Source organism: Rhinoraja longicauda, chromosome 6 (assembly GCF_053455715.1).
Source record: "Rhinoraja longicauda isolate Sanriku21f chromosome 6, sRhiLon1.1, whole genome shotgun sequence".
In the NCBI taxonomy this organism is placed as follows: domain Eukaryota; kingdom Metazoa; phylum Chordata; class Chondrichthyes; order Rajiformes; family Arhynchobatidae; genus Rhinoraja; species Rhinoraja longicauda.
This window is the reverse complement of record NC_135958.1, coordinates 19,849,753-19,872,927: the sequence shown is the minus strand read 5'-3', so window position 1 is coordinate 19,872,927 and position 23,175 is coordinate 19,849,753. Positions and strand designations below refer to the sequence as shown.

Sequence of the window (23,175 nt, the reverse complement as noted above, 5' to 3'; positions counted from 1 at the left end):
GTTCATACCATTAGGTAGTAAGCTACCCAAGCGTTATATGTGCTGTTCCTCCAGTTTGCATGTGGCCTCACTCTGGCAACAGAGAAAGGCCCAGGACAGAAAGGTCAGTATGGGATTGGAAAGGAGTTAAATTGGTTAGCAACAGGGAGATCCAGCAGGCCTTGGCAGACTGAGCACGTGTTTGGCAAAACGGTCACCGTGTAGTGGGTGCGGTCACCGCGGAAATCAGGCCAGACGCCAGGTGAGTAGTAGATATACTTTATTTCCTAAGGCACACAAACACCGCACTCAAGAACTCCTGAGTCGACACACCCAAAACCTTTTATAGTCCCAGACCACCTGACCCAAGGGAACTGACCCAGGAAGTGACCTAATCCCTCCTGTCCACTGAGTGCCGAGTGGAATGACCAAGGGAGTGGCCTAGCCCCCGGGCGCCGCCACAACCTTGTCTATACCTGGTCTCACTATTATAAAGGGGGCCACGTTGGGAGCACCAACTGCAGTAGATGAGGTTAGAGGAGGAGCACATGAACCTCTGTCTCTCCACGGAGGACTGCTGAGGTCCGTGTATGAATGTGAGGGAGGATGGGTAGGGACAGGTGTTAGATTTCCTGGGGAGGGGGCGATGTGGGTGGGAACGGATGAATGACCAAAGGAGTTGCGGAGCAAGGGGTAAGGATTCCTTGCTTGGTTCTCTCTGCAATTCTCTGCCTCAGAAGGCAGTGAAGGCCGATTTTCTGGATGCTTTCAAGAGAGAGTTAGATAGAGCTCTTAATGATAGCTGATTGTGAATGATCAGCCATGCTCGAAGGGCCGAATGGCCAACTCCTGCACCTATTGTCTATTGTCTTTTGTCTATTCTCCAGTTGGACTTTTACTGCAGTTGTTCCTGTCACCAACCACAAATTATCAGATGTATGGTATCCAATTTCCCAAACTGCCCTGCTTGGATTTGCTCATATCTTTTAATGGCAATATCAAAAAGGCTGTTCCAATCGTCAACACCCTTTCAACCGTCATTTATGTAATATGCAAAACCTGATGTGAACATAGATAGTGTTATATATTGTGAGGAAGGTCATAGATCAGATCACCTCTTTCTGGAGGTGCTGCCTTGTTTTGTTACACCAAACTCTACCTCAGTCGGTTATTCCATTATAGCACTTTGATATGTTTTGCACTGCTTCAGATAGCACTACAATCTTTGCATTTATTGTCATATCTATCATTGCCATGAGGAGATTCACCAGTATATTGCCGGGATTGAAGAGGATTAGTTATGGGGAGAGATCGGACAGGCTGTGTTTGTTTTCCCCGAAGCAAAAGTCACTGAGGGGTGGCCTGATAGATTATGTAGAGGCACAGATAGGGTAGAGAATCAAAATCATTCCCCCAAGGTATGGGTACAAAAACAGATAGCACTACAATCTTTGCAGTATTTTGTTTTTTTTGCACTAACTTCAGATAGCACTACAATCTGAATTTCCTCTGTGCTCTCTCCAGCAGAAACACATCCACACCCTTCCTATATTGTGGCAATAAGTCTGAGATGAGAGAATGGATTTTAATGGGGATCTGTGGGGTTATTTTGTACACAGGGACCGGTTTCTTGTGTGTGATTGCTGAACTTATTTTCCATTTGGTTTTAGTGCAGTAGTATAGATCTGGTGGGGCTAGTATCGATGGGGAAGCTTGGTGGGCAGAGAGTTACTGGTGTGTGAGTGTGTGTGTGTGTCTCTCTCTCTCTCTCTCTCTCTCTCTCTCCTTGGAATCCTGCCTAAATTTAACTCGAGCGTATATTTTTTATGGTGGTTGCTAAGGCAACTGTTATTTCAAAAAGGTATGTTAATGAACCAAAGAAAACTGAGCAAGTTCCACTTGTTTTTTTACCTCAGTTTCCTCTCAGTGAGATATGGCAAAACAGAAACCAGCAGGATAGTTTGAGTAAACAAGTTGTAATCAAAGCACAATTCACTGACAGAACACACTGTACAGGCCATCCACCTGGTGACGAAAGGGCTTTGTGTTCTCTCGGCCACCTCTGGCAGTGCGCTCATGGATTCACGGTAGGCAGACAGTGAGGACAAGGTCAGGGAGGTTTACCCCTCGTGTTGGTCGCTCACCACTACTGCAGATTTTACTGCAGCAGCTGTGTCCCTCAGGAGTGCAGCTACTGCCAGGACACTTTTGATGATGGACATTATAGCCCTCCCCCATCACAGTACGTTTTGCACTGGGGCTTCCACCAAGTGTTGTTCTTCCTCTCCTCTTTTTCTCCTTCCCTCCCTGGCTCTCCCCGTCCTTCCACATCTCTCTCTCTCTCATTCCCTCTCCCTCTCTCTTTCTATCTAGCTATACTGATGTCTCTCTGTTTCTATCTCTGTGTCTCACTCTCTCATTCTCTCTCTTTCTGTCTCATGCTCTCTCTTCCTCCAGCTTTGCCTTTCTCGCTCTTCTTATCTCCCTCTTTTTCATTCCCATCACTTTCCTATCCTTCCTGCTCCCCTCCCTTCCACCACACTGTTCTATTGACAAACCCTTCCCTACCCCCACAGTCTCCTTTATCAGCTGTCTGATGACAGCAGGTTTGGCCCCTGTGCTGGACAGCATACATCTGAGTATTCAAAAGCTAACATCTTCTCTCCCTGCCTTTCCCCCCACTCTCTTTCCCTCCCTCCTGGAGAAACTCAGTAGGTCAGACAGCATCCTTAGAGAGAGCTGAAGCTAATGTTGCTTCTGACCAGTTCTGATGGAACGTCATCGATCAATAACATGAGTTTAGCTTCTATTGCCCTCCACAACTGCAGCCGGACAATCTTGCTATATCCAGCATTCAGTGACCATGGTCTTTGGTGGCACAATTCTAGATTTGTCTTTCCTCTCTCTTCATTCATCTCCCTCTGAAACACCTCCTTCAGTCAGATCAGCTGAGACTAACAAGCATTCAATCCCTTTTCTTAGGTTTAGGTTTATTATTGTCACGTGTACTGAGGCACAGTGAAAGTTTTGTATGCTGTCCAAACAGGTCAGATATACCATATATAAATGCAATCAAGAAGTAGAAAGAAGGAACTAGACATGCTGGTTTACACATAGGACACAAAGTGCTGCAGTAACGCTGGTCAGGCAGCTTCCATGGAGAACATGGACAGGTGACTTTTCAGATCGAGACCCTTCTTCAGACTGATGATGATGATGACAATCAAGTCAAACTCAAGTACAATAGATCGAGCAAAGGAAAAGGGTAGAGCGCAGAATATAGTTGTCAGCATTATAGCACATTGTAGTGCATTAGTTCCGTAGACAAAGCCTCACCTGGGCCCAGTTATTGACATACTATGTTTGGGAGAGGATCATTTCTTTGTCCACATATTGTTTGACTCCATTTGACTACATCAGTATTCTGGGTTGATGATGCCTGTCATTGGTCTGGTGATTTTCACCTTCTTCCTTAATGCATCCAGTTGACAATCCAGAAATGCTTTCCAACAATCTTTTTTTAATTAAAAATTCAGGGGAAGTACTCTTTTCTCAAGTGCTTTATAAAGCAGATCCATTTTATTTCATTAATTCCCATTTCAACAATAAATGATTTGAAGGCTTGGTGATTTTAAGTGCTATTTTTCATTAAAATGCCTGCAGTAATGTTGTGGATAATTTCCATATCTCCTCGTTTTGATGCCCCATCATAAAAGATAACAAAGAGCCTGGAATGAGTTAGGATGAAGTCTGTAAGGCAATACCTGTTGTGAAGATTGTCGCCTGGTATTTAATACCTGCTGCTGTCTGCAGATCAGCTCTTGGATACTTGCTATGCTGGCAGCGTTTGTGTAGGGACCAAGAACATGCCCTTCTTTCAACAAAAAGCAGACAATTCATCGTAAGAATTCTAAAAAGCCCAAGAGACTAAAGCGTCAATTTATCTTCAACAAAGAAAGTTTAAATTTAAGAAAATGCAGTACACAAATTTACATTTCACGACACTGAACATCCATTGTGTATTGAAGTAATAATGCAAATTTTCATCGTTTAATAATTAAAAATACAGCAGAAAGGGTAAACATCTTTGTGTGTTTATTAGATATTGTCAGATGCAATTTCTTAGATTTTGTCCTAATAGTTTGAAAAGTCACTAGAACAATATTAATCTAGTGCCATCATTATTTTTAACTTTAAAATATCACAATCAGATGGTAGCTTATTACAATGCAGAAGGAGACAGTTCAGCCCATCGTGTTGGTGCTAGCCCTGTGCAGACATCTAATCAGTTCCAATCCACACTCTTCTCTGTTAGCCTGAAGTTACTTTCTCCACAAGCCTATACAATTCCCTTTTGAAAGCTCTGATTGATTCTATTTCCACCCACCATCTGGGCAGGGAAATTCCAGTCACAACCACGCATTGCATAGGAAAGATTTTCCTCCCTTATCTATTGCCCTTCACTTTCTATCTCTATCCTCTGGTTCTGGAATCATCTGCTAATGGGAACACTTCCACACCACTTTAGATCCATCACCATCTTGTCCACCATCAAATCCTCTCTCAATGTCAGCTTCTCTGGACTAACATATTAACCGACTCCCACATCTCTTGGGGAATGCAACTAATTTGTTCTACACACAGTGCACAGTGGAATTTAGATTTTTTTAAAAGATTTTTTAGATTTAGAGATACAGCGCAGAAACAGGCCCTTCGGCCCACCGGGTCCGCGCCGCCCAGCGATCCCTGCACATTAACACTATCCTACACCCACTGGGGACAATTTTTACATTTACCAAGCCAATTAACCTACAAACCTGTGGGAGGAAACTGAAGATCTCGGAGCAAACCCACGCAGGTCACGGGGAGAACGTACAAACTGCGTACAGACAGCACCCATAGTCAGGATCGAACCTGAGTCTCCGGCGCTGCATTCGCTGTAAGGCAGCAACTCTACCGCTGCGCCACCGTGCCGCTAACACCAATATCTCATGGTGTTAACTTCCTATAATATTCATTAATTCATAGTTGTGTTGTACTTCAGGAGTTACATTACATCACAGAGCCCAACTATCTCTTGCCATTGGGTTAAAAAGCTTCGTTCTTGATGAAACAAACAGTTGCATATTTTTCCACATTATATTCCATTGCCCAGGTCTTTGCCTCTTTGTCACCTCCTTATGGCCTTGTCAGAACTTGCATTCCTATGTTTCTGAGTGTCACCAATAGGTTGAGCAACTAACCTTTGGTTCCTCCACCCAGGTCATTTGTATTAATAGTAGGAAATTGAAGCACCGGGATTGATCCCTGTGGCATGTTACTCATTACATCCTGCCAAACAGAAAAAGGTTCATCTATGCATGCTCACTGATTCCTGTTAGCCAGCAGTTATTCTCCCTTACGTCCCATCCCATGATAATTTATCTTCTGCAATAACCTTTAATATGACATCTCATTGAATGCCTTCTTGAAATCTCAGTATAGTACATCCATTGCCCCCCCCCCCCCCCTCCTTTAAATCCACAGTACACATTACTCATGAGAACTCCAATAAGTTGGTCTAACATGATTTCATTTTCACAAAACCATGTTGACTTTACCCGATTAACGTATATTTTCATGAGTAACCCTCTATGGCATATTTAATAACAGATTCTAACATTTTCATTTGACAATGTTAAGCTAACTGACATACAGTTTCCTGCTTTTAATCTCCCTCTCATTTTCGATAATAAAGTTTCACTTTTCATTTTTCAGTCAAATGGAATTTTCCCTGAGTCTACGAAATTTTGGAAGATTAAAAGCAATGTGTCCACTATCTCAACAGCTGCTATTTTTCTGAGACCCTACTCTTTCTGGGTTGTTAATTGGATCAGAGAAAGGATTAACTTTTCTGCAGATTCATCCTGACTGGCAGCATTTCAATTTGTGAAGCGTGTGTGCGCGCGATTGTTCCAATATTAATTCAAAGAACAAAGAAAGAGATAACGAGAACAGGGCTTGAAAATAACAAAATCATGGCTTGTGCTTTCTTTCTTCATGAACCTTTGCAGACAATACTTAAAGGTATAAATAGTTCCTTTCGAATATGAAATACAACATCAATAATTATTCAGAGAACAAAGGCAAAAGGTAGATTTTTTGTTGTGTAGAGTTAGGTTCACTCGGCTTATGAGGTGCAGCAATTACACACCAAATAACAAACATTCTTTCTCTTAGTCATATTCTATTTCTGGCTGTATAGACAGAACAGAGCATTAATACAAATTTCCACCCAGCAGAGACTTAACAAACAGCTTTTGAACCCCCTCATTCATTATTTCTCTCCTTCTCTCCTTCTCTCTTTCTCCCCCACTCCCCCCCTTCTCCCTCTCCCCCTCCCTTTTTCACCTCTTCCCCTTCCATTCCTCTCTCTCCCCCTCTCACTCCCCCCCTCCCCCCTCTCTCCTCTCCCTCTCCCCCCTCTCCTCTCTCTCCCCATCTCTCACCTCTCTCCCCCTCTCTCTGCCCTCTTTTTCCCCTCTCTCTCCCCCTCTCCCTCCCCACTCTCTCCTTTCTTTCCCTCCCTCTTTCTTTAAAACTCAACACTTCTTTCACATGTTATAGCTTAAAACACAATCATATGCATTTCAACGATACTATTAAATATGAAGCCTTCGGAGTAAAGAAATGCAGAGGGTTATTGATCATGCAACTGAATAGTGAAAGGCCTGGATAGAGTGGATGTGAAGAGAATATTTCCAATACTGGGAGAGTCTAGGACCAGGGGCATATCTTCAAAATAAATGGATGTACCTTTAGAAAAGAGATGAGGAAGAATTTCTTTAGTCAGAGGGTGATGACTCTGTGGAATTCATTGCCACAGACGGCTGTGGAAGCCAAGCCATTGGGTATTTTTAAGGCGGAGATTGACATATTCTTGATTAGTAAGGGGGTCAGCATGAATTTCCCCTGTAAAGGAGTCACACTGGAGTCATCCTGGGCCATCTTATAAATTACGTATAACTTGTTCCAAAGGTTTGCAGTGCTTTCGTGTGGATCTTTTTTTTAAATATGAGGCAATTTTTTAGAGAGAGTGCATGAGTGAGTGTGTTTTAATGCTGCTGTATTTGGCGAGGGTGTGTGCTTCCTCTCTACATAGCCAGTGCAGAGGGACCTCTCCAGCCAGAATAATTGCACTGACTGGGTTTTGGAGTCGACACCCTTTGTCAATAAGTACAGAAATAACCTCAACATTCAACTATTTCACAAAATGCTGGAGTAACTCAGCAGGTCAGGCAGCATCTCAGGAGAGAAGGAAATGGGTGACGTTTCCGGTCGAGACCCTTCCTCAGTCTGAAGAAGGGTCTCGACCCGAAACGTCACCCATTCCTTCTCTCCTGAGATGCTGCCTGACCTGCTGAGTTACTCCAGCATTTTGTGAAATAAATACCTTCGATTTGTACCAGCATCTGCAGTTATTTTCTTACACTCAACATCCAACTGGTGTTTTTGATGTGTGTCAGTCAGGTGCACGGTAGATACCATAGAAAGGCAATCTCACGACACAGTGAGTAGAAGGAACATTGCCAGTAATCCCATCAAAGAAATGAAGCAAGCTTAACTGTAATAACACGGAGCTGAGGCTTGATAATCCTGGAGAGGCTGCATTTACAGGGAGTATCAGAAACATCTGGGCCAATTCAGTTCTCCTTTCGAGGGTATTTTGAAACCGTGGGTACCTGTATTTTTCTCTCACTATCAATCGGTTGCCTTTTATTGAACCGATCTCTCCGCATGGACCCAGCTTAAATTTTGGTTTGGTTCCCGCGTTTTCTTGTTTTATATACCAAGAATCCTCTTCTTTTTATTGTAACAATAACCTGCCTTTGAAAAGCACCTTCGAGGTAGGAAGATATCCTGAGGTACTTCAGAGGAGGTTTACCAACCAAGAGCTTGGTAATCCTTGGTTTACCACAAGAAGGTGGTAGTAAGCCACAAAAAAAGTGAGCTGCAGTGATGCAGAAAGGTGGCACAGTGGCACTAGAGCTGCTGCCTCACATCTCCAGAGACCCAGGTTCAATCCTGACTTTGGTTGCTGTCAGTGTGGAGTTTGCATGTTCTCCCTGTGACCACATGGGTTTACCCAAGGTGCTCTAGTTTCCTCCCAAATCCCAAAAGCTTAATAGGTTTGTTGGCCACTGCAAATTACCCCCACTGTGTTGAATCTGGGCAGAACTGATGGGTATGTGGGGAGAATAAAAAATATTGGGATTTCTGTAGAATTAGTGTAAATGGGTGTTCAGTTGCTGGTGTGGACTCAGTGGGCCTAAGGCACTGTTTCTATGCTGTATCTCTCTATGATGCTATGGCAAAGTTTGTTCAGAAATTAGATTTAATTAGATAGTTCATACTTCAGGTAGGAGACCCTTCATCACGTCACGTTCATGGCTATGAAAACGCATCTGTCATTGATGGAAGGATGAGAAAACGCCACTGGTAAAAGCAGTGGTTTCGCAGGGAGAGTAGAAGAGAATGAAGATAGTTAAAAGTGTGGGTGAGAATTTTGGAAATTGACTCGCGTTTCGGGCAGTTCATGGCACCGGGTAAATGGGATGTATTCTGATACATTCATCAGAGGTCGGAAGAAAACCGAATGTTAGAATGGTCATGATTGGAGGCTTCAGAAAGCCTGTGAGGGTATCAGCAGCGGCAGAGCTGGTCCTAGCCGGGTCGGTGGGGGGGGGCTGCCTTGACAATGCAATAGATATCTGGCCAACATTTCACTGACGGGTAAGGACGGAGTACAGCTGGCAGTGAGAAGGCGGGAGTTGTATCCAAGGACATGACCACCGAAGGTCCCAAGGACCACGGCCTCTTGTCACTTGGTTGGAGGACATGCTGTTGTCCCAAGACAGCGTGTTGGGCAGGTTCTGTGGGTAATGAAAGCCATTAAACCAGTACATCAAACCGATGCAGCTGCCATCAGCTGATCTTCCCAAATAACCCCAGACCCCTCAAACCTCCCTGCTTAAACATCCCCAAATGTCCCCACAGCCACAAACATCCCCACCCCCATCCCTCAAGTATCTCCACTCCCCAAATATCACCACCCCCAAATGCTATGCATATTTTTAATAGTATTCGACAGTTCCACCTTAAAAACGACTCTGACTGCCAATCCTATTTAAGCCTCTTGTATCTTGTATCTTGTGCACACACTTCATAACCAGGACAATTTTTAACACTATCCTACTCCCACTGGGGACAATTTTTACATTTACCAAGCCAATTAACCTACATAACGACCTAAACTCCTCCAGTAAGTCCTTCAGCCTCCAGCACTCCAGAGACAGCAATTCAGGTTTTGTGCATGTGTTTTGTATGTGCATTTACGCATCTGTGTGCATATATGTGTTTGTATCTGCATTTATATCTGTGTTTGTGAATAACCTGACTTACATTTAGAGATCCTTTTACCGATGAAGCAGAAACCTACCATTTAACGTTCCACATTGACATTGAGCATAGGATGTTAATTTAACTGTATAAATATTTCAATGCTCCAGCAACTTAATCTGGAGCACCTCTCCTCACAAAGGCTCAACATCAACTCTCGTACAATTCCCCTACTGATCCACAATCCCACCACTGAACATTGGTCTGTGTCTCGCAGATAGGCGTGGACCTCATTTCCTCAGCAGAACCTCCCTCCACAACCAGCCTCAGTCCCTGACCTCAGTCTCCTGCCCACGACTGCATGTCTGGGGAGAATTTACTGAGGGCTCTAACTGCATTGCTGCCTGTAACTTGGATAGAGTCCCTGACCTGTCACGCATGCCAAAGTCTCCAAAGTTATACTACTCATTCGCATGGAACAGTGCATTTAGCACACTGTTGGAAACCTATTGTTAACAGCTGCCATAAAATATTTGGCTGCTTTAATCTGTAGCCCCAGTCTCACCTTATAAATGTCAAACTTTAGAAACGAGTGACGAAACCCTGATACTCCTGTCACTCAGCACAATATCACTGTCAGCCAAATGATTGGGAATGAGAACCAAACTGTCCATTAACACTTCCCACTCTCTCCCTAAATACCTCCCCTTCACCTGGCCTCCTCGCTCCATTCTCTCCATCCACCTACTTCCTCCCTCACCCCACTCATCCTATACCACACGTCACGGAAACCGCCGCGCCCAACTCTCTCCTACTTAGACCACCTCACCTCAGCATCCTTCCCCATGCCCCGCCCTGTGCATCTTACACTCCTGCCTCACCCTACCCCAGCTTTAGTAGCATACGAGCCAGCCAAAGGCAAATGGAACTGACAAGATTGGGCAACTTGGTCAGCACAGACGCATTGGGCCAAATGGCCTGTTTCCTTGCTGTGTGACACTATGAATCTATTCCCTACCCGGATCCCACTGCAAACACCTCAACCCACCCCTCAACCCCACTTCTTCCCAACCCCATCCCTCTCCTTTCCCAGCACAGACCAGCCAAATACTACACTCATTGTCTCCGGTACACCATCACCCTTTATCCTTCACAATCAACCCCTGTCTCTGTCCTTTCGCAAATAAATACTTCACATCAATTTTCACGAAGGAGATGGGCATTGTGATTGGAGAATTCTGGGTGGGAATTGGTAAAATTCTGGATCATATTAAAAAAAGAGATGTTTGATGTTATGATGGGGATAACAGTATAAATCACCAGGCCCAGATGAGATCTAACCCAGATTGCTATGGAAGACAAGGGAGGAGATTTCTGGGTCCTGACGGGGATTTTTAAATCTGCTGATCACAAGTGAGTTGCCAGATGACTGGACAACAGTAAATGTGGTTCCTTTATTCAAGAAGGGATAAACCTGGTAACCATAGGCTAGTGAGTCGAACGTCAGAGGTAGGGAAGTTATTGGGGGGAAAAAATCAAAGGTACAGGATTAATCTGCATTTGGAAAGGCAGGGATTGATAAGGTATATAAAGCACAGATTTGTTGGTGGAAGATCCTGTCCGACTAATTTAATTGAATCTTTCAAAATAATGTAATTTAGCTAGAGACAATGCGGAGATTTTCCACATGGATGTTGCTAGCTCTGCAAGGAGAGACTGGATAGGCTGGCACTGCTTTCTCTGGAGCAAGGGGTGCTGAGGGGTAATCTTATAAAGATATATAAAATCATGGGTGGCGTTGACTGGGTAGATAGTCAGACGAGTGTAAAACTAGAGGGCATAGATTTAAGGTGAGGGGGGAAAATACTTTTTTTCAAAAGGTTGGGAAGGACACGATAACAGGCAGAGGTGACTCACTGGGATCCTGCCTGAGGTGAAATGTCACATGAGGAGAGATTGAAAAGGCTGGGTCTGTTTTCCTTGGAGCTGAGGAGGCTGAGGGAGGACCTGATCAAGGTGTATAAATGGGGAGAGGCATTGATTGGATAAATATTTAGAGATTTTCCTGAGAAAAGAGATGTGAAAAAACCAGAAGAAGTCGGTTTAGGATAAAGGGGATCAGAGGAAAGCATCGTTTCCCACTTGGGTGGCTGGAATCTGGAATGTCGTACGTTAGGGAGTGGTCCAGGTAGAGACACTCACAGCTCTTGTGAAATATCTGGACGAACACTTGAAGCATTGAGGCAGAGAAGGTTGTGGACCAAGAGCTGGATGAGTGAAGATTAGTATTTGATGGCCAGCATGAATTTGTAGGCAGAAGGGCCTATTTTGCTTCTGTGCTTCCATCTCCGGGGCTACCCTTACCCCACCCCACCCCATCCTCCCCACCGCTGTCGGCACACTGTCACCTTCTCTCCTCTCTCACCATTGCAGCATCCCATTTGATGACTGTAAGGAAACTGCTGATTGGTTGTTGGCCCAGACCAGCACACGGCCCTGTCTGGCTGTCATCTGTGGGTCAGGCCTCGGGGGACTCACCGACCTGCTGAGCAACAAGACCGAGATCCCGTACGAGAAGATCCCGGGATTCCCTCAGAGCACAGGTTAGCAGGCTCGCTGTCCGCACCAATAACGCACTGCTGTCCCCAGGACAGCACGACAACACACTGCAGTCCCCCAGTATACCAGACTACAGCACACACTACAATTCCCCAGTATACCAGACTACAGCACACACTACATTTCCACAGTATACTAAACTACAGCACACTCTACAGTTCCCCAGTACACCAGACTACAGCACACACTACAGTTCACCAGTATACTAGACTACACACACACACTACATTTCCATAGTACACCAGACCAACGGCACACACTGCAGTCCCCCAGTATACAAGACTACAGCACACACTACAGTTCCCCAATACACCCCATCCCAGTCCCCACTGTCCCCCAGTATAGCTGACTATCCTACATACTAGTGAACTGAACTACAGCTCATTCTATTGCCCCCCAGTATACCAGACCAACATCACATGCTGCAGTCCCCCAGTATACCAGACACCCGCCACACTAAAATTCCCCAGTACATCTCATCCTAGTCCCCACATTCCTCAGTAGAGCTGACAAACCCACATACTACCCAAATTACAGCACACTCTATAGTCTCCCAGTATGCCCTATCAAAAGCAAACGCTATGTTCCCCCAGTACACCCGGCCAACAGCACACACTTCATAACCAGGTACACCTGACCAACAGCATACACTACAGGCACCCAGTAACACTGACACTACAGTCCCCCAATACATCCAGCCAACAAACACACATAACAGTCCCTCAGTACACCCAGACAACAAAAACACTATGTTCTCCCAGTACACCTGACCAAAAGCATTTTCCACGTTCCTCAGTACAGCCGGACAACACAAATACTACTGACCCATTGTTGACTGGAAATACTCAGTGGAAAAGATTTAGACAGGCGGCAGACACAATTATAGCATTTAACAGGCCTTTATTTAGGCATATAGATATGCAGGAAAGGAGGGATATAGATCATATGCAGGCAGCCGACATTAATTTAACTTGGTATCGTGTTCGGCCTGGACATTGTGGGCCAAAGGGCCTGTTCCTGTGCTGTTTTATCTTCGACATTCTTCCAGTATATCTGACCAACAGCAGGCACCCAAGAAGAGGCAGCAGCGAAGGAGGGAGGAGAATTTCCTTCGTCCTTCCATGGGTGATCAGTGACAAACACCTCCCATTGTCCACTCAAATCTGCCTTGTGTTCAGCCAGAATATGGCTGAAGGCTACTTTAAGGGTCATGGCTAGAGATAAATCTATTGAATGCTGTCCTATGTCTTTAAGTTCCAGGGCACGAGGGAAAACTGGTCTTCGGGGAACTGAGTGGCAAACAGTGCGTCTTCATGAAGGGCCGCTTCCACCTTTACGAAGGCTACTGTATCAAAAAGGTATATATGTGAGTTGGGTGTGTGTGTGTGTTGGGTGTGTGCTTGTGTTTATGCAAGGTGTAACTGTGTAGGCTTGGTTGGTGTTTGTGTGTGCCTATGTGTGCCTATTGTACTTCTATGTGTGCTTGACGTGAGAGTGTGTTGGGTGTGTGTATTATGTGTGCTTCTTTGTGCTGTGTGTAGCCCTCCAAAAGAAAACAAATTCACTTCTTGGTTTTTGGTCCTCCAAAATATTCCAGATGGAATTTAAACTGGAGGTGGCAGAGTATGGACTTAAGCAAGAAGGGCTTCTTGGAGAAGAAGAGCTACCTTAAATTTAGTTGCGTCTGGTTGAGTATCTATAGTAGGGTGAAGATTATTCCATGCTTTAATTGTGTGAGGGAAGAATGAATTGTTATACACATCTGTCTTGGTAGCTGGTATCTCGAATTGAATAGAATGCCCTCGTCTGCTCCTGATAGGTTTGGGTTTGGTGTAGATTTGGTCATCTATGTCGAGCTGACCATTTAACATTTTGTAAAAACAGGTCAAACGGTGGGCTTTGCGTCTGTCTTGGAGTGGGTTCCACCCCAATGAATTTAGAAGTTTGGTAACACTCGCTTCTCTCTCATAAGTATTTGTAACAAATTGAGCTGCCTGTCTTTGGACACGTTCGATGGAAGAAATGTTTCTATTTGTGTGTGGATCCCATGTTGCAACTGCGCAGTCCAAATGAGTTCTAACAAGGGTGAAGTATAACTTCTCCGTGATGGACCTCATCCCTGCTTTAAATGGATGACCCCTTATTTTTGTTATAGCCTCGATCAGGATTCTCCCACAAGTGGAATCATCCTCCCTGTCAAGATTCTCCAAATTTGTTTCAATCACACACTCTTGTGCTTCTAATCTCCCGTTTATAAAGGCTGTGCATCCATTCCTCAAGACAACCTGCTTATCCTTTTCACCCTCTTGCTTATCAAGAATTTACCTACCTCAGTCTTATACCCATAGTCTCTGTTTCCACCGCCCTTTGAGGAAGAGAGAGCAAAAGACTCGTGACGCTCTGAGAGAAATAAATTCACTTCATCTTCACCTCAGTCAAGTGAGCTTTCTCCGAACTGCTCCAGATACAGAAATTATTCTCAGAAATTATCCTGCAAATAATCTCTGAACTTCTCACCCTGAATATCTTCCCCGATGTGATTTTTCCAGTAGGTTAATATCCAGCCCCAGTCCATTATCTGTCACCATTAGGAAATACTCCATTATTTATTTCCTCATATTCTGTCCTATCGTGTAAGAAAATAACTGCAGATGCTGGTACAAATCGAAGGTATTTATTCACAAAATGCTGGAGTAACTCAGCAGGTCAGGCAGCATCTCAGGAGAGAAGGAATGGGTGACGTTTCGGGTCGAGACCCTTCTTCAGACTGTCCTATCGTGTGGTCATTTCCTATTCATGATACCATGTATGATTTTCTATTCCTACCAGACTGCTGCTATGTCCTGGTTTCCTGAACTTTGGTCGACTCTCTTGAGTCCAGATACTCTCATTCATTGACAGAGCCACCCCTCTACCTTCCTGACATTCCCAAATATCGTGGCCCCCTCAGTGCTCAGTCCATCATCCCGCAGCCATGGCTCTGTAAAGGATATCAGATCACATTTTCTTCTATTTGACTTCCTCAACCCGTCAGGTTGAGAGCCTGGCTTCGCACAGAAACTTTGAAGTGGAAGTGAGAAAAGGAAATGAGAAGGACCAAAAGAGTGTGGAGTTGACTAAGAGCATAAAAGAAAGGGGAAGTGTAGGAAGGAACTGCAGATGTTGGTTTAAACCGAAGATAGACACAAAAAGCTGGAGTAACTCAGCGGGACAGGCAGCATCTCTGGAGAGAAGGAATGGGTGACATTTCGGGTCGAGAAGGGTCTGTTACTCTTCTGTCTACGAGAAGGCTGAGTTACTCCATCTTTTTTTGTCTATCTTTAGAAGAAAAGTCAAAATTGGTTTATAGTAAGTGGGAGGTAAGGGTGAGGTGGGATGTGGGGGGGGGGTGGGGGGGAGGGAGAGTGGTTGAGAAATGAAAGTGGTGACCGGTTGGGCCCCAGGCGGCATCATGCAGAGATCCTATCCCCAAACTGCCCTGACAGTCACTGACAGATAGCTAAACTGGCAGATCTTTGCCTTCTGTCAAAGGTGTCAAGAGTGTTAAATGTATTTGCTATTTCTGGCATCTATGTTTTGTACACCTGGGAGTCGGAAGTGGATTTGTAATTGTGAGGTTGGGCAGCTGGATGGAGGCACTGGCTGCACCAGGGAGTCGGGTTCCTCCACGAGCAACAGATTGACGTGCTGCGCTGCTCCTCCACAGGTGACCTTTCCAGTCCGCGTCTTCCATTTAATGGGAGCCCGGGCCCTGATCGTCACCAATGCTGCTGGAGGGCTGGGCGAGAAGTCCCAAGTAGGTGACCTGATGGTCATCAAGGACCACATTAACCTGCCGGGCATCTCGGGGTTAAACCCCCTCCTCGGCAGCAACGATGAGAGGTGAGTCCGCGGCGACCGGTGCAGTCTCGCAGAGTCCTCGCCTTCCCAACTCTTCCCCCCCCCCCCCCGTGCAGGGTGGGTGGGTGGGCAGTTCAGCAAACTTGGATACACTGCATGTTATCTCCTTGCCCAATCATTGGTATGGATTGTGATTTGCGCACTCCACCCACCCACTCCCCTCCATTCATGCATGAGCAGCACTCCCTTCTAGTTGCAGCAGTGTGGAGTGTCCCTTTAAGAACTGGCAACAGAGACTGCGCTGCTAGGCCAACGTTGGCAGCTGTGAGAAGTCATTGCACAACTGTGGGGACGATTGCACGAGAAGCAAGAGCCGCAGTTTACACAGAGAAACCCAACAGTTTTGGTTGAGCAGCCAGTGCACTGTTGCAGAAACCTGACGCATTCTGCGACTTCTTGAATTCCTGTAATTGAAATTTCGATATCGGGTGATGATGCAACTAGTCCAGATGCTTTCTGCAGTGCATCTGTAGATGTTTGTTAGAGTATTCGGTGATGTGCCGAATTTCTTTAAACTTCTAAAAAAGCAGATGTGCTGGTGCACCTTTGTTGTAAGGGTTTGAGGTCACTGCAAACCATTGATCCCCTCTGCACGTGAAGTCCTTCAATACATCTTCAGTTAGAGGGTGAGAAGGGGAGGGTACTGTTTTTTAAGCTGACGTGATATTATGGTATGTTTTAAGCTGTTGGATGTCAATATGTAATTGGGAGATTTGTGTATTTTGAGGTAATGTTACAGTTTATTTTGGCTGGGGAGTCAAATTAATTTCAAATTAATATCATAGGATATTTTGAGGATGATGCCAGGCAGTTTAGGGAATAATGCTGTACATTTTGAAACATATTGTATATTTTAATTTATTTTGGTGGAATATTAGATTTAGTTTATTTGACATGGCAGCATATTAAGGAGGATTTGTGATTCAATTTGAGGCAATTATGCTCATTGGTGTCTGCCTTGTACATGGTGGTGGAGGCATTGTGGAAGTGCTTATACAGATACCAGGAAGTGCAAGCACTTGAATCACCAGACATACAGACTAAATGCTGGTAAATGCAATGAGAATACTTGTGTAATTGATGGTCAGCAGGAAGATATACAGGAAGGAACAGCAGATGTTGGTTTAAACTGAAGATAGACACAAAAAGCTGGAGTAACTCAGCGGGACAGGCAGTATCTCTGGAGAGAAGGAATGGGTGATGATTCGGGTCAAGACCCTTCTTCAGACTCCTTCTTAGTCTGAAGAAGGGTCTCGACCCGAAAAGTCACCCATTCCTTCTCTCTCTCTCGAGAGAGAGAGAGAGAGAGAGAGAGAGAGAGAGAGAGAGAGAGAGAGAGAGAGAGAGAGAGAGAGAGAGAGAGAGAGAGAGAGAGAGAGAGAGAGAGAGAGAGAGAGAGAGAGAGAGAGAGAGAGAGATGCTGCCTGTCCCGCTGAGTTACTCCAGCTTTTTGTGTCTATCGTCAGCATGGAGAGGGTGGGCTAAGGATCTATTTCTGTGCACTGTCCAGCTACTACCCCTTCATATTCAATGGCACTATCACCACTGAATTCCTCGCTATCCAGATGCTAGGGTTTACCAGTGAGCAGAAACTGAACTGGAATATCCATGTTTAGTTTAGTTTAGAGATACAGCGAGGAAGCAGGCCTTTTCCAGCCGACCAGCGATCCCCACACACTAACACTATCCTACACACACTAGGGACAATTTATATTTATAGAAAGCCAATTAACCTACAAACCTGTACGTCTTGGAGCGTGGGAAGAAACCAAAAATCTCAGAGAAAACCCACGCAGGTCACAGGGAGAACGTACAAGCTCCATACAGACAGCCACAATCAGGATCGAACCCGGGTCTCTGGCGCTGAAAGCGCTGTTAGGCAGCGACTCTACCGCTGCGCCACCGTGCCGCCACATGTGCGCAATGAAGCCTCAAAAGCAGGTCAGCAGAGAGGGGCCCTGTGGCCAGTGACTCACCTCTCAACTCCCCAAAGCCTGACATCCATCGACAAGGCTCGAGTCAGGAGTTTGATGGAATACTTTCTACCTGCCTGGATGGGTGCAGCACTGAAGAAGCCTAACACCATACAGGACGTAGCAGCCCTTTGGACAGGAACGCTATCCACAACTATTCACTCACTCCACCACCAGTTTGTGCCGTCTACAGGGTGCACTGCAGCAACTCACCAGGATTCCTTCGGCAGCATCTTCCAAATCCAACACCTCTACCACCCAGAAGGACATGGCCAGCAAAAGCATGGGGACACCACCACCTGGAAGTTGCCCTCCAAGCCACACACCATCCTGACTTGAAAATATATCACCATTCCTTCACCATCGTTGGGTCAAAATTCTGGAACTACCTCCCTAACAGCATGTGGATCGACCCTATGAATGTGGCGGTTCACGACGATAGCTCACCACCACCTTCTCAAGGGCAATTAGAGATGGGCAATTACTGTAAATGCTGCTTCAGGCCGTGACACCCACATCCCTTGAATGATGAAAATAAAGTACAGCTCTGCAACCCTGTCAGAGTTCCAGTCAGGGATGTTGTATCTTCCCAATATCAAGATGCATTTTGAGGAATCTTAGACCAAATGGCACAGTGCTTTGAGGGGAAAATTACATACTTTGTGAAATATTTTGTATGCTACTGTGGTCTATTTTGGAGGTTTCAGAATGTTTTATAAATGACTGCCAACCCCGTTCCTCTCAGATTTGGTCCACGATTCCCCTGCATGTCGGATGCCTATGACCTGAACTATCGCCGGCTTGCTTTGGACAGCGCCTTGGAGCTGGGATACCAAGACTTTGTCCGCGAGGGGGTATACTGCATGGTTGCCGGACCATCGTACGAGACAGTGTCAGAATGTCGCATGCTGAAGACATTTGGAGCAGATGCAGTGGGTAAGTTCGCACACTACCCGCACAAAAGACAATACATTTCGTCAGCTTTCTGCCCCACCATCACAATCAGGCTGAAGATGGGTCCAGAGCCATGACGTCACTTATCCATGTTCTCCAGATGCTACTTGACCAGCTGAGTTATTCCTGCACTTTGTGACTTTTTTAAACTTACAACCCTCTGACTAAGAGGGATGTGCCCTCCTCAAAGTGATACGCTACATTCAGTACAGTCACGTAATTATGCGGTACTCTTCATTGCTAATTTCAAAAACAATTCCAGAAGCCAAATGGAGTTAAGATCAGATAGTCCAATACTGATAAAATTATCAGGGTTTGCATTAAGGAAGGGTAACTCTCCCTCTGGAAAGAAAATAAAACATCTTTAAGGATGGCCCACCTTTTCCTCTCTGAACAACCCCAAATCTTTATCTCTACACCTTATCTCTCAAGTTCTCCACCTTCAGAAAATGATGTGACTCTTCCCAACCCACTGATTGTACCAACTTCAAAGGCAAGATATACGTCATGGCTAATTCTTTTATCTGCAATAAACAGCTGTAATTCATTGATTTCCCAACACTTGGCTAGAATGGTGCAAGGTGAGCTTTGGTTGTTTGGCACAATACTTGCTCGAGTATCTCATGTTGCTTCAACAAAATCAACAGGTTCACTGAAGTCCAACATACTCTGACAAGTAATATTCTGAAGATGTCACATGAGATTGGCACGTGGCATATATAAGCAGCCAGAATAATGACCAGGAAATCATTTATTTAGGGAGCAAGGAAACAAAATTTCCCAATGTACACATGAATGTAACCAAACTGTAGTTTGTGTTTTTTTTTACTCCATTCAGAAATGTGGACAACACTTACAGGAGCAGTCACAGAGTGCTGACATAGCTCAGTGGGTCGGTCAGCATCTCAGGAAAACATGGATAGGCACCATTTTGAGGCAGGACCCTTCTTCAGATCTTCTGAAGAAGGGTCTCAACCCAGAACTTTGCTGTTCATGTTTTCCTGAGATGCTGCCCGATCTTCTGAGCTACCCCAGCAACCTGTCTCTTCTTTTGTAAACCAGCATCTGCAGTTTCTATTTGCAAGACCGGCATTTATTGCCTTTGAACTATTATTATTGAACTCTGTGGTTTAATGGCCTTCTTCAGAGAAGATAACAATCATTATAGGGTGAGGCATTAAAATATTAATGCTTATCATCAGTTTTATCAGCAGTTGAGGGAACAAACATTTACGGTATATTGTGGAATGGCAATCAAGCAGGCTGTCTGGTGAAGTTCTTGAATGTTTGACACCACATTCGTCTAGGTAAGTGGGGAGTATTCCAACACATTCCTAGCATATGCCTAATGACATAGGATACCCAGCCTACTCTTATAGCTGCAGTATTTACATAGCTAGTTCAGATGAATTTTGTTTTTTTTAAGTACCTTTTCCTTCTTAGGTTAGGTCCCAAATAAAGGGAAAGTTGTGAGGGACTTGCTAACCAATCTTAGAGAAGTATTCTGAAGCAGGAGTTAATCACCTCAATAATATATTCAAGTATTAATGTCGGCGTGGAACCTAACCTTATTTTATAAGCAAAGCAATGTGGGTGCTGGAGATCAGAAATGAAACAGAAAAAAACTCAACAGGTCTGGCAGCATCTGTGGAAGGGATAAAAATGGTTAAAAATAAAAACTCCATGCTGAAAATAGAAACAGAAACACTCATCCGGTCAGGCAGCAACTGTGGAGAGGGAAACAGAATTAATGTTTTGACCTGAAGCATTAACTCAGTTTCTCTTTACTGCTCCCCCCCTCCCTCCACCCCCTCTCCCCCTCCCCCTTTCCCCTCCCCCCACTCCATTCTTCCCCCCTCCCTCTACCGTCCTCCCTCCCCCCTCCCTCCCTCGGAGATAGATTTAAGCTTTAAAATGTGAATAACTTTAAAAATATAACCGATTTCAATGAAACCTTTTCCACTAGTACCAAAGGGACAATGGTGAGTAAGGTGGGCCTAAAATTGTCGCGCTATCGTGTACTGTTTTAGCTGTAGTTCACAAACAAACAAACAAACAAACGAGAATTTTAGTATGTAGATATATATATTTACAAGCTTTATGTAGTTAACTGCCCAATAGTGCATTCATTCTTCTGAACTAGTTCAGGTTGATAGGGCTTTTGGCATTCTTCCTGCAAAGTTCTAAGGTCAGTTCCACATACTTTCCTGACAGATGATGTAATAGCTAACTGATCATGTGTGGAGATGGAATGCAATAGCTCTCTGAATTACTCATTTTTCACAGTAGAAAGGCTGGCAAGGATGAGGTTCGTACCCAACTCCTGTCAGGCGTGAGAGGATGGTGAGGGCCTATGTCTACTGTTACAACGACTTTCTTTGGAAAGGTTGGATACAGCTGAGTAGCCTACCAGGTAATATCAGCAGACAACTGCAGGCCAACAACATTGGCTTGTTTCTGGTGTCACTTGGTGGCCAAACTGGGTTTGTCTCCCGAAAGAACATTGGTGAAAGTTTCTTCTTGAGCTACCTCTTGGGAGTGAGTATGATTGCTTCAATTCTAGTTTCATGAGACTTGCACAATCTGCCACAGACAAAGCAGGGATTTTGCTTGATTTATGGGCCTTTGGGAGGAAGCAAGTTCCTCCTGCTATTTACTTTGGTTTTCTGTGTCAACCTGTCCATTTGGAGTGGTCAAGGGCCAGACATTCCCAAAGATCGTTAGGGATGTTGCATTTTTTCAAGGAGATTTTGAGATCCTTGAAACTTTCCTCTGTTAGGCTTTAATTTCTTGCATATCAGATCTTGGTATAGCATATCTGCTTCAGGAGTCAGGTGTTGAGAATGAGTGGGGTAATCAGGGACTTGGCGCAGGCAACGCTTGCCTGGGTAAGAACCCTGGCATTGGTTTGCTTATTCTTTCAATAGATCTGGAGGGTTTACCTGGACAACTTTGGTAGGACGTAGATTCACTAAACTGGTTCCAAGAATGCTGGGTTTGTTGTATGCACGAGATTGTGTACACTTGGCCTGTATTCTATAGTGTTTTTGAAAAATAAGAGACCTAGAAAATTGTGGGATTTGAGAGGCTGGATGCATGAAACATGTTTTCCCCTGGCCAAAAAGTCGAGAACAAGTGGTCACAATCTCAGAGTAAAAGGTAAAATGTTTAGGTTGGGATGAGTAGAGATTTCTTCATCCAGAAGATAGTGAACTTTTGGAATCCCCTGTCCAAGAGGGGTGTGGAGGCTCATTCATTGGGGTCATTCAAATTAAGGGATGTGGAGATAGTGTAGAATGATGGTTTAGTTTAGTTTAGTTTAGTGATGCAAGCCCATCGGCCCGCAGTGTCCACGCCGACCACCGGACACCAGTTCACACTAATTGTATGTTATCTATGTTATCCTACTGTCGCATCCACTCAGCGGCCATTTAACTTACAAATCCGCATGTTCTTTGGGATGTGGGAGGAAACTGGAGCATTTGGAGGCAACACGGGGAACGTGCAAACTCCACACAGACAGTGCCGAGGCAATGATCAACCATGAGCAAGCTCTCAGGGCAGATGAGGCTGTTCCTATTTATATTTGTTATGTTCTTATCATCGCTCCAGTGCACCAGTTGCCATTTTATAGCAATCCACTAGCTCATAGTTGCTTCTACAGGCAATGCCCAGGCGGCACGGTAGCGCAGCGGTAGAGTTGCTGCTTTACATCGAATGCAGCGCCGGAGACTCAGGTTCGATCCTGACTACGGGTGCTGCACTGTAAGGAGTTTGTACGTTCTCCCCGTGACCTGCGTGGGTTTTCTCCGAGATCTTCGGTTTCCTCCCACACTCCAAAGACGTACAGGTATGTAGGTTAATTGGCTGGGTAAATGTAAAAATTGTCCCTAGTGGGTGTAGGATAGTGTTAATGTACGGGGATCGCTGGGCGGCACGGACTTGGTGGGCCGAAAAGGCCTGTTTCCGGCTGTATATATATGATATGATATGATATGATTTCGACAGTGCATTAGCATTGATCTGTTACCCCCTCACCCCAACCTCCCCTTCTCTCCCGACCACCATCATTCCCAACGGGAGGTGTCCGTGAGGACAGTGCTGCACTTCCACAGATGGGGCGGGAGGTGGCTGTTGGGGAGCTGGTGGTTAGTGAGGTGTTGTCTTCCTTCCAATCTTTCCATGTGGTCCCAACATGTGGATTCCAGCTTTTTAATACCCATCCCTAATGCTGGTTGAAAGATTGAAAAACTGTGGGTTATGGGGAACTGGTGCAAAAGAGGAGTTGATCAGATTGAATGCTGGAGCAGACTTGAGGGCCGAGTGACCTTCTCCTGCACCTGTTTTCTTGTCACAGAATAATTGAGTCATA

General features: G+C 45.0%; 1 protein-coding gene across 1 annotated transcript in view; it reads left to right on the top strand.

The window, feature by feature from the left end:
- pnp6 (purine nucleoside phosphorylase 6) overlaps positions 1-23,175 on the top strand; it is a 39,823-nt gene that overhangs the window by 5,709 nt on the left and 10,939 nt on the right. Inside the window, exons 2-5 of the mRNA XM_078400647.1 lie at positions 11,791-11,960; positions 13,231-13,334; positions 15,683-15,858; positions 18,595-18,785. Coding sequence (XP_078256773.1) covers positions 11,791-11,960; positions 13,231-13,334; positions 15,683-15,858; positions 18,595-18,785 — 641 coding nt within the window. The remainder of the gene's footprint in view (positions 1-11,790; positions 11,961-13,230; positions 13,335-15,682; positions 15,859-18,594; positions 18,786-23,175) is intronic.